General features: G+C 37.5%; 1 protein-coding gene across 2 annotated transcripts in view; it reads left to right on the top strand.

Moving 5' to 3' along the window:
* Positions 1 to 12,168, top strand: part of CTNNA2 (catenin alpha 2) — a 464,407-nt gene that overhangs the window by 72,190 nt on the left and 380,049 nt on the right. For both annotated transcript variants that reach the window (XM_032993891.2, XM_032993892.2), the window contains 3 exons: positions 3,977 to 4,143; positions 8,263 to 8,382; positions 11,566 to 11,832. In XM_032993891.2, coding sequence (XP_032849782.1) covers positions 3,977 to 4,143; positions 8,263 to 8,382; positions 11,566 to 11,832 — 554 coding nt within the window. The remainder of the gene's footprint in view (positions 1 to 3,976; positions 4,144 to 8,262; positions 8,383 to 11,565; positions 11,833 to 12,168) is intronic.

Genomic DNA, 12,168 nt, shown 5'->3' with positions numbered 1-12,168 from the left:
CACTGGAGACAAACAGATTTTTTTTTTTTTTATTTTTTAATAATAGCAAAGTTTGGGTTAATATAAAATGTCATTTGAAATGGTATTTTCTCCTCTTTCAGCCTGATTTCCTAGGGAAATGAGGCTTGTATAATTATTGATCCACTGGTAACTCCTAATATATTTAAATAGCTGTCCAGTTTCAACGCATGCAAAAAAGTGTAGACATAATTAAAAAGTTTTAAAAATCATGAACTGGAGAGAGAAGAAAACAAAAATAAAACTCAGAATTGTATTCACACCCAGAGCAAAACAGGCACAATTCAGCATTGTCTTTGCCACTGGCTGGTCGGGCAACACATGAATGGTCCTGAGAAGGCAGAGCACATGCTCTTTCTCTCTGCTTGAAAGTGTCATGAAGAAAATATGAGGGAGTGGGTTTTCAGGCAGTATAGTAGCAAGACAGGTGAAAATTAACACAAAACTATTAATTCAGCTGTGCACGCATATGATTATATGAATTAACAAAATTGTGTTTTTAAAGGAAGGTCGTAACAAGCAAACTTAAATATAGAAACAGCTAAAAGTTTATGATGCATTTAGAGAATGCTGAATTAAAAAAAAAAAAAAAGCAACTTGCCTACGGAGCTTTGCTTCAGCAAAGGGTAATGTTATGTAAAGTCAGTATCTCATCTTAAAAATCAGTTTTTGCTTGGCATAGCCACAGCATAATTCCAGGTAATATATCAATGGGATTGTATTCTATAGCTAGGCTGGCTTATTTGAAATATTTTTAACAAGTCTACGCAGCAGAACACGATGCATTTTAGAGATGCCTAAGCTGGTCTGAAGTTAGTAAAGCTGCATAATGGCAGGGCAGCTCGACACAGCTACACTAGCTTGGATCTTGAGTCACGAGCGTGGCACCGTCCAACCTAATTAGAACTGGCTCTAAGCAAGGCTCATCAGCCAGTACCTGCCAGTGTGCAGATACAGCTAGGTTGCTTCTCACTGCAGAGAGAGTGAGCACCTAGGATTTGAGTTTAGAGGTTTCTGTACTGGGTTGTTTTCCATAGCCTCTTGAAGTCCTTTAAAATACACAACTGTTTTTCTCATAGGTTAGATTAATAGTAGTATCTCTGAATTCTTATTTTTGAATGCATCATTTTTCTCCCATTTCTTGAATTATGAAAGAAGATGATGCATTTTCCTTTCATTATTTTTCAGCTGACACTGTTAAGAAATAAGGTGGTGTAATCACCCAGTTCCTACAATGATGAAGGTAGATAGCAAGTGATGCATGTTTTCCCTATTGCCTAGAATAACGTCCTTTTAGTTCATAACAAATTTTGAGGTTGTACCTTACTCAAAAACATTCTAATAACCTTGCTGAATCAGTACATTTTTTCTGGGGGCCTCAGCATTTTATATAAAGTTTATTTTATGTATTCTAGTCAATTCGTCCCTGATGTCCACATCACAACTAGGAATCAGCTGGATTTCAGTTCTGATGTTACAGTAATGCTTGCAATATAGTTAGTAGTATAAATATTTAGATTCTAGTTTTAGTGAAAGGCCCAGGTTCCTGTTCCTATACCTAGAATCATATTATTTTGCAAGTAATTTATTAAATATAAAAGCATAATTCCATTTTCCAGATGATTAGTGAAAAACTTTTTTTTTAGGTGTCTGTAATTGTTTTGGAAAATTGTGGGCTGATATATGTTCTACATTTCTGTATGGTCCATGTGCTATACTGTTGCTTTTCTGGTAGTTACAAAAAAAGAAATGTCCTATGCCAGAAGTCCCTTCACTGTCTTCTGTGAGTCAGATATCAAAGGAAAAGATATGTGCCATTAATTTTCAATTACCACTGCATTAATTTATTAGTTTATCTGACTTCCAGTGGTGTGCTGTTTACTTTTCATTCACAAACTCTTTCTTACTTAGCAGAATTTACCCGATCTCCTTGTGATATTAACCACATTTCTGTGTAATTTCACGTAACATTTACCTTTTTGGTTGAACTTCATGTTCTGTGTTGGCTTAAATTAAATTAGAAAATCTTTGAAAGATGGTTATGATTTTTAAAAATGTTGTATGTCCAGTTATGCAACTGATTCATTGCTGTAAATAAAAGGGGGAAACAGCTTCCCACTTTCTGATTTTAAGGTCTTTGCCACAGGTATCCTGCCTACTTCTCCGAGTGCATTGCGCTGTCCCTTTCCAATCAGATATTTCCTTCAGCTTCTCCCTGTCCTTCTTTTGCTACCGTATTCCAATTTAGTCCTAGTCTTACTCCTTTAAAAGCACTATTTCCTCTAGTAGCTGAAAGCTATTAGATCTCAGCTTTACAGAAAAAACTCAAGCCCTTTCAGTGCTGGGAGCAATAAGTACTGCTTATTCTTTCTTAATACTTCCATCTGCTGAAAAGAAGTAGTAAAGTTCATCCTTCAAAACCTTGATTTAATTAACAAGTACCATGTTGAATAAGATGCTTGTTTCTGGTATTAAACAGGAATAATGTGTCCAGGCACCAGAATGTTTCATTTGTTAGACAAGAGAGTGTTTTGCTTTGTCCACAGAGAGGCAGCAGCAGGGATATCCGGGCAGTTTGGGATGGCGAATAGGTGTAGTGAGTAGAGGAGACTGGGCAGTAAAGTCAGAGCAGTGATGGTCACAGAGAGATCCATGAAATTCAGTAAGGCTGAGTGCCTGGTCCTGTGCGTGGGTCACAACAGCCCCAAGCAACACTGCAGGCTTGGGGCAGAGCAGCTGGAAAGTTGCCTGGTAGAAAAGGACCCGGGGTTGTTGGTCATCAGCTGGCTGCATATGAGCCAGCACTGTGCCCAGGTGGCCAACAGCATCCTGGCTTGTGTCTGCAGCAGCGTGGCCAGCAGGGCTAGGGCAGGGATGGTCCCCTTGAACTTGGCACTGCTGAGTCCACACCTCAAATACTGGGTTCAGTTTTGGGCCCCTCACTGCAAGAAGGACATTGAGGTGCTGGAGTGTGTCTAGGGAAGGGCAATGAACCTGGTGAAGGGTCTGGAGCACGAGTGCTGTGAGGAGCAGCTGAGGGAACTGGGGGGTTCAGCCTGGAGAAAAGGAGGCTGAGGGGAAACCTGATCGCTCTCTGCAGCTCCCTGGAAGGAGGTTGGAGCGAGGGGGGGGTCAGACTCTTCTCCAAAGTAACAAGTGATAAGTGAAGAGGAAACAGCCCCAAGTTGTGCCGCAGGTGGTTAGATTGGATATTAGGAAAAATGTCTTCACTGCAAGGGTTGTCAATCTAATGGAACAGGCTGCCCAGGGGAGTAGTGGAGTCACCACCCCTGGAGATATTTAAAAGACGTGCAGGTGTGATGCTGGGGGACATGCTTTAATGGTGGCCTTGGCAGTGCTGGGTTAATGGTTGGGCTCGATGATCTTAAAAGTCTTTTCCAACCTGGGTGATTCTATGATATCTTTAATAGGAGTGATAGCTCTTCCAGATGGAGGAGAGCAGAGTAAGTATCTGAGCAAGGAGGCAAGGACTGGAGAGCAGGAGTGAAGGAGAAGGATGTAGTTTGAAGGCAGAATTGTGGAGACATGCAGTTGGGATGATACTGTTGGGGTGCTCTGTTCTGTCTACCCTAGTAGTGCAGGTGAGTTCTGCATTTCTGTAACACACACTGTTGTTTTTCTTATCTTGTGTTGGTTCTGCTCAGCAGTCTGTCTTGGTGTTTTGGTTTCCTTTTTAGTTGTTACAGGTGACTGCTCTGGAAGAAGAGTTTGGGAATAAAGAAAAAAAGGCAGAGAGTATTGAGGCAGTTGAAGCACTTGGTTTAAAAAAAATATTCTCCTGAGCAATTCAGTATTCATTAACTAAGCGATTAATTTTTTCCTAACAGCACTTAGTTTATTTAGTGAATTGTTTCTACTTTCTGGGAAAAAAAAAAAAAAAAAAAAAAAAGTACAAGTGTAATACTTATCTTTATTTGCCATTTTGTTTCAATTCTAGGAGAAACAATGAGAATTGCCTCTTCAGAGTTTGCTGATGACCCCTGTTCCTCAGTGAAACGGGGCACCATGGTGCGGGCTGCTCGTGCCTTGCTTTCTGCCGTCACTCGCTTACTCATCCTGGCTGATATGGCTGACGTCATGAGGCTTCTATCACACCTGAAAATTGTATGCATTTTTAATATTCTGTATTCTTTTTACATGTTTTATGTTTAGAAAAATAGGGAAGAAATCAGTAATGGATGTCACTGTTCACATTTCTTACTCTATTTCACTATTTTTTCTTAAAGTTCTGAACAAGAAATATGAAATAACACATTTCTACATTAGTCTTATTCATTTTCTAATTTTCAGAAATTAATTTTTGTGGAATTGAAGTATTAATTATCAAATATCTTCATTGCCTGGAATAGTACTGCTGTTAAGCAGCTCTCTGAACTGAACAGATGCATTTACTTAACACACCTTGTCTGTTATTTGGATGGTTTACTTAGTCCTTGTAGAGTATTGCTATCTTGTGGCAGAGTTTAGGTACTACAGTTGTTCTACTTTTTTTTTCCTCTGCGCAACTTCTGGATGTTGATTGAATCTTTAATTTGGAATGAGACAGTAGACAAGTGTCTAATCAGTCATCACAGAGGAAGAATGGAATAAAGAGGAACTAAAGATTGACAGATAATTTGGTATGGATTTATATTCACTTTAGCTGCCACCATTCACGTTTTTATACAGGAGTATTAGACTGCAGTTGAAACTGGGAAAGGTTTTCTTTTTTTTTTTTTAATTTGTTTGGTTGGTTAGTCTGTTGTTTTTTTTTTTTTTTTTTTTTTTTTTTTTTTTTTTGTTTTTTTGTTTTTTTTTTTTAGATATTGGACTATTTAACTTCTATTGCATAAACAAATAAACAAAAAAAAATCTGAAACAAAATAAAATTCTGCAGAAACTGATATACAGAATATTTAAAGCCTGAAGAGTGTATGTGTGAATTTAGTAAAGGAGACGGAGAGTTACTTCTCTTTAATAACTGTCCAAAAAGTTTGTGGTTTGTTTTTTTTTTAATTTGTATTTTTAACAGTGTAACTGTACAACAGTATTTTGTTCTGGAAAAACAATGAGAACCCTTCAACATGCAAACTGTGCAGAGAAACTAAATAGTCTGAAAACAGTTTTCATTATGAAAAAGGCAGATTTTTCTGCACAGATTCTAGTGAGCTCTGCTTTAATGAACAGAATGCTGCTCTTGTAATTGTCAGCATGTGGCTCTGATTATGTGCAGTGTAAGCATTGTCTCTCTCTAATATGCTTTTATTTTTTCCCCAATATAATACTCCATGCAACTGAAATTCAAAATCCTTTTCTAGTGAGACTTAACACTTTAATATTATAAACAACAGAATTTTCTCAACCTTATGATTAAAATTCAGATTCAAGGTCTTTCATGGCTGATGAGAAATATTGTTCTCATATCTGAGATTTCTTCCTTCTGTTACAGCAGTGTACTCTGTTATTTAAAACACATATGTCCAATACTGTTTTGAAAGTGGGTGTGTTTACTTACACAGTTTGCACCCTAGATTTGCGAGGGCAGTGTACGGCAATGTGATTTGTAATCTCTGCATTTTTCAGATGTTATTATGAATCCTATTTCCAGGAAGCTACACATCTCTGGAGGTTGTTTTTAGCAAATTTCAACTTATGAACCTTAAAAGTGATTTTTTTTTCTTTTTTTTTTTTTTTTTTTTTTTGATCAAGTTAAAATTGGTAATTTATTTCATATTGTCGAATCATATAATGAGTTGTGTTGGAAGGACCTTAAAGATCATCTAGTCCCAACCCCCCTGCCATGGGCAGGGACACCTTCCACTAGACCAGGTTGCTCAAAGCCTCATCCAACCTGGGCTTGAACCCTTCCACGGAGATGTTTCTAAGAATTGACAATGTAAATATTTTTATCTTACCATTTTATGTATGCAAATTAATTTTAGAAGAATAAAAAATAAATTATTAGGAAAAAATATTGGTTATATTTTACAAAATGAATGAAGGGACAGTTCTTGTACTGACTCAAAGGTAACGTTCAAAGACTGGTATAAGTTAACCATAAAATTAACAAACTTAAATCATTCTACATGCCAAAGTTGTGAAGCCTGATTTATACTGAAATGTATTGTAATCACTTTTCACTGAAAACAATGTCAAAGGAGTGAGTTATGCTTGAGACTTCATGGGAAATAGTGCATTTTAATTAATGATTTAGAATGACTATATGCAGATGCTTTCTGGAAGGTCACTATGTCAGTTCTTTCAGATTCTCTTTTGCATTACTAAATTTAGTAGTAGTGCTTGAAGCGAAGCTTGTCTAACACATAAAATAGCATATATTAATATAGTATGTAGTCATGAACATATAGAATTATGAGTGTAGTGTAATTAATTTCATGCTAGTTAATCAGATGAGCACATCCATACAGTTGAGGGAAGTTGTGATTTTTGATGATAGAGAACTTGATCCAACATGAATTTGTAAAAGAAATTGTACTAAAAAAGGGGTTTGTGCTCATGTCCTTTCAAATAATTCCCATAACCAGTTTCTTCATTTTGGAATTTCATGGGCTTGAGCTCAGACTGACATGATAGAGTATGATCAACATCTTTTGAAATCTGATTATCAGAGTGGAATCTGTAACAAATTCTCTAGCAATTTTATTTAATAGGGAGCTAGCAGGAATTACAAAAATGTGTATCAGTTTTTCTGTGCTTGGCATTACAGACATGTTGAAGATAAAAGTTTCAGGTAGTTTAATATAAAGCTTCTTGATCTGAAAAAAGATGTCCATATTTTACTTGAATTCCTACAAGAGCAAATTAGTTACTACAATGATGCTTTTGTAATTTTTGTTAATGGTTAATGCAGGCAGGTAGTTCAGCTTTAAAAACTGCTGTTCTTTTTCAGAGTAAAAGATGAGTTAATCAGATTCTGAATAAAGTGTAGTTTGCAACTCTCAGACTCAGATGGTGCGTTGCAAATTTTATGCTATGAATTACACATTTTCCAATTGAAATGTATGGGTTTGCTACTCTATTGACCTGTCATTTGTAAGTGGGTATGTAATGTAAATAGGTAAAAGCTTAAAATAAAAATGTCTTCTCTCGCTGATAGGAAAACACAGTTAGACTAACACAAATGATAAAAAGGCAGGCTCTGCACATAATTGTGCCTTTCTAAATTAATTACATACCATCTACTGCTGAATTTATGGTTTCCCAGTGAGGTTTGGAGTGTAAGATACAAACTTCTGCTCTTACATAGGAGAATGTCCCCATCAGAATTAGCCATTTCTCTTTGAGGGGAAAATTTGTCTGTTGTTGAAAGCTTATGCACATTTTTGTGAATTGAAGCAACAGGTTTTAGAAAGAAGGATGAATAGAAGCTTTTCTGTTCTCCATCGTTTTACTTGGAATCGCATTTTTATTTTGTGAGGGAGAGAAATCCAACTTTGAATTTTTATCTAGTCACAGGAAAATTTCCTTTAATTATTGTATGAAAAGAGCATTTTGTCCCTCCAGATATTTTTTTCTTGCTGTACATAAGGTAAAGTTTCATAATAGATTTGGTATATTAACTTGTTGGTATAACTGGGGTTTTCTAGATTTCTCTGTTAGCATAGCATGACTGAGTAACTGCATATAAGTTTTCATTGGTAGATGCTTTTCTCAGTTTTAAAGTAACTGAAAAAGGAAAGCTGAGAGCAGAGAAAAAAAAAGAAATAATAAATATATTCTGGGTTGAATCTATTGTTGATTAATTTATTTCAGAAAGACACGGTGTATCGGATATATTAGGGTAAATTTAAATCTTAATGGTAAGTTTGAGTTTCCTTTTTAAATGTTATTGTCCAGAATTAATAACTTCCCTTTGTTTTCCCTTAAAACTTGTACCACACATTAAGAATATATTCATCTATTTTGTTTTAAAATCCACAGGTATTAAACATTCAATCTGATAAGTGTGAGTGGGGAAATTAGTATAGTTATGCCTTTTACATTAGTTTTACAGAATACCAAAGTACAGTAAATGGAAAGTAAAGCAGAATGACAAGCAGACAGCTTCTCTATTAAGAAACCTAATTAAAGTTAGTGGAACTATCATAAAACCACTGCACAGTGATGGATGTGAAAGCTAAATTGGGTCCATGTAATAGAGAGTATTGGGTAGAATGGTTACGGACTTTGTCAAAGAGTGCACCCGGATTAAAATGCTAACACAGTTAATATATTGTATTCTAGGTAGAGGAAGCGCTAGAAGCAGTGAAAAATGCAACAAATGAGCAAGATTTAGCAAATCGCTTTAAAGAATTTGGAAAAGAGATGGTAAAACTGAACTATGTAGCTGCTAGACGACAACAGGTAAGTAGATTTTAAAGCAGTGGTTGAGAAAGTTAGTCTTAGTTCTAAATACCTTGTATTTTATGTCCAAGTCTGGTTTAAAATGTGCAATAAAAAATGGCTGTGTCATGACCTATAATTTAATCACATTAGTTTCTTTGAATGTGAAGTTTTTTAAAAATGCAGTTTCTTCAAGAATATTTTCCAAGTGGCTTCAATTTATAACAAAATGAAGGGTGAAAGGGCAAGCAATTCAGGAAGTTAAGGATAGTTTTCGTTTGATGATTATTCCCATTTAATTCTAATCTGTGCTGATTTGAGGTCACTCTGACAGCTGATAGAGCTCTTTGACTCTCTTTGACGACTCTTTGGTAGTCTAGTATAATTCAAATTCAGGAAGAACAGAAATCTGCTTTGTGTTTAAAACCATCATTATTAATTTTAAGATGATTTAAAAAAAAAAAAAAAAACTTAATTCATTCATTACTAAGGCAGATGGAGAAAAGACCAGAAAGTGATGATAACATTTATTCAATGCCTGCAATTATACAACTTTACAATAAAGATAACTTTCTCCTGAATGCTGTTCTTTTTAAGACTCCACACTGCTATCACTGTGGAGTTGTATAAGGTGTCTCCAACTTCGACTGTATTCTAATACCACCAATCATTCAGGGGTGTAGTCTTTGTGTAACATGGCACGCCCGATTTAGAAAGCTAGCTTTCCATGTTTATCCTTCTCTTTATTTTCTGCATTGCAGTAATCACAATTACTTCTGTGTCATTACTGTATTTTTTTTTTTTTTTTTAATTAATGTTGTGGTTTAGGCCTGGTTGGCAGCCAACCACAATGCAGCAGCTCTCTCTCCCTTCCCCTCCGACAATGAGAAGGGACAGAGAGCCAGGCTTGGGGTTCAAGATAGGACTGGGATGGGGAAAAATCCCCCTTTTATGATCACAAGCAAAAGGCAGACTCGTTAGGGGAAGAAAAAAACCCATACATTTATTACAGACACTAACAACACATAACAGAGTAGGACAGTGAGAAGCATTGCCACATCTTGAGAACACCTTCCCCCCACCCCTCCCTTCTTCCCGGGCTCAGCTCTGCTCCTGATATCTCTACCTCCTCCCCCAGTGGCGCAGGGGCAGGGAATGGGGGGTGCAGTCAGCGCTGCCACTTCCTTCATCTTCGGTGGGGGGAGTGTCCGGAACTTGTTCCTCCTGCTCCATCGTGGTCCCCCTCTCACAGGAGACAGTCCTCCACAAACTTTCTCCGACATGAATTCCTCCCACAGGCCGCAGCATTCCCCACACTGCTCCGTCATGGGTCACTAACTTCCTCCGACTGGATTCCCTCCCACGGCTGCAGCCCTTCCCGAGCTGCTCCGGCGTGGGACTCCCCCGCATGCTGCAATCCTCCCAGAGCTGAATTACAGCAGCGGGGCTGCCTTTTCCCATGAGACCCTGGCCTTCTTTGGTCACAGAACCTTGTTCATCTGAGCAGGAGCAACAGGCCACAAATCAATGTCTGCTCCACCGTAGATCTTCATGGGTGGCAGGGGGGGGGCTGCCCTGCCATCTCCCCACAGGATACAGGGGGGTCTCTGCTCCGGCACACCTCCCCCCTCCTTTCTTCCTCCGTTCCTCCACTGACCTTGGTGTTCACGCAGCTGCAGCGACTCCTCCTCACAAGTCCCACTGCCCGTCACCACGTCCCTTCTTAAATACGTTATCGCAGAGGCGCAGCTGATTGGCTCAATTTCCCAAACAGAAGTGGAGCTGGCTTGGAGCTGGGGGAGCTTCGAGAAGCTTCTCACAGGGGGCCGCCCCGATAGCCCCCTCCCCTGCCACCAAAAAACTCCACCACTCACTCAACCCAGGACAATTAAATACAACATTTTCAGGGTTATACTGAAATTAAGTAAATTAAAAATGTAAAATCTAGTCACTATATGAACAGTAATATTCTGTGTGTTTAGATACTTCCATTATGGAAGTATAGCTACAAATATGGGAAAAAGAGAAAAATGTGAAAGCTAATGAAGGTATATGTCTCTTAAGATTTTCTTATTGGGAGTATGAAAATATAACAGAAAATCTTACTTATAAACCTTTTAAAATTTTCTTCTTAAGGTGCATTTTTACAATGCCAGTAAGGTTTCCCATACACCTTGAAAATCTTGACAGCATTAGAACTTACTCCTTAGATGTTCATACATTTTCCTTTAATCTCTTCAGTTCTGTAGCCTGACAGAGTTTCTAGGAACATAATTCTCTCTGAAAATTGTTATCTGTCAATCATGTGTGGTTGAAATTAGTCAGTGGGTAGGATCTTTAAATCCAGAATATCTGGGCTCTTTTTTAATTTTTGCCATAGATCTATGTGTGAACATGAGTAAACTATTAAGTTCTCTGAACCTCTTTCCTCGTAGATTTAAAATGGAAATAATAATGTTTTGTTATTCCTTATGAATATTGGTAGGACTACTTTACCTGATGTTTAAAAGTCTTTCATGGAGAGTGTAACATAGCCTATAATTAAATAAATCGATGGATCAAATAAAAATAATAAAGTGTCATCTTACTCTGGTAAAATGGTGTACAGTATCTAATGCCTGTTGTCAGGGGAAATGAAAGAAAGCATATGTCATTAAAACAGATATGAGGAAGAGAGCAAAATGTGAAGGAAAGGCTGAAAATAATGAGGGGCATATATGTTAGGTCTTTAAAGATTAAAACCATATTCATCAATGTAATATTTTTAATTTTATTTTTTTAAAGGTCTACATTATGATGATTTTATACAGGACATGGGTATAGTACTTACAAAAACATGGCACTTGATGCAACAGGATTGTTGCACTCACATTGACTTTATGGAATCAGAATACTGAATCTAGTCAATCAGAAAGAGTAATTTTGAAAGTTGTATATATTTTTTCTGCGGATCTTTTGAATAAGCAAGGCATATAGTCTCTTTGATAAGAAGATATTGTGAGAAGAATGTAACAGCAGAAGGAACGCACTTTCTTGGGCAGGAGGAGGATTTATTTTTGTGATCTGTAGTAGATATTGTCATTGATTCCATCTCTGCAAAATCCCTGGATGGTATTTATGCATGGATACTTAAGCTGTATAGGCAATACATTCTAACATGAAAACTTTAATTTAAAACTATAAAAATTGTGTGGTTTTGTATAGGAACTGAAAGATCCTCACTGCAGGGATGAAATGGCTGCCGCTCGAGGTGCTCTGAAGAAGAATGCCACGATGTTGTATACTGCATCCCAAGCATTTCTCCGTCACCCTGATGTTGCAGCCACCCGGGCCAACAGAGACTACGTCTTCAAGCAAGTACAAGAAGCAATTGCTGGTATCTCCAATGCTGCCCAGGCCACCTCGCCCACTGATGAGAACAAGGGACACACTGGCATAGGAGAGCTTGCTGCTGCATTAAATGAATTTGATGTAAGTATCAGAAGTACGTGGAAAATGAAGTGTTTCTTCGTGAAATCTACAGAGCTTTTAACTAAGTGGGTCTTGAACAGGACTCAGATTTCCCTTTTCATTCATGTCCCTTTCCTCAGATGGCAGAGGCAAAGTGCAGTCACTGATTTGTGTCATTTTTAATGAGGAATAGTTGTTTGTTGCTAATGGACTTGAATTATATGGAGTTATTTGTGCTCATATACAGCGGCTGTGATAGAGAGAAAGGAGTCCTTTTTTGCCCTTGTGTCCTTGAACAATCTAGCTTGTAGTTCTAAATAATGCAAAGTCTGATTAATCTGGCACTTTAGTTCTGTG

Source organism: Tyto alba, unplaced genomic scaffold, assembly GCF_018691265.1.
Source record: "Tyto alba isolate M040663 unplaced genomic scaffold, T.alba_DEE_v4.0 Super-Scaffold_6, whole genome shotgun sequence".
NCBI lineage: Eukaryota > Metazoa > Chordata > Aves > Strigiformes > Tytonidae > Tyto > Tyto alba.
This window is presented reverse-complemented; position numbering and strand designations above follow the sequence as displayed.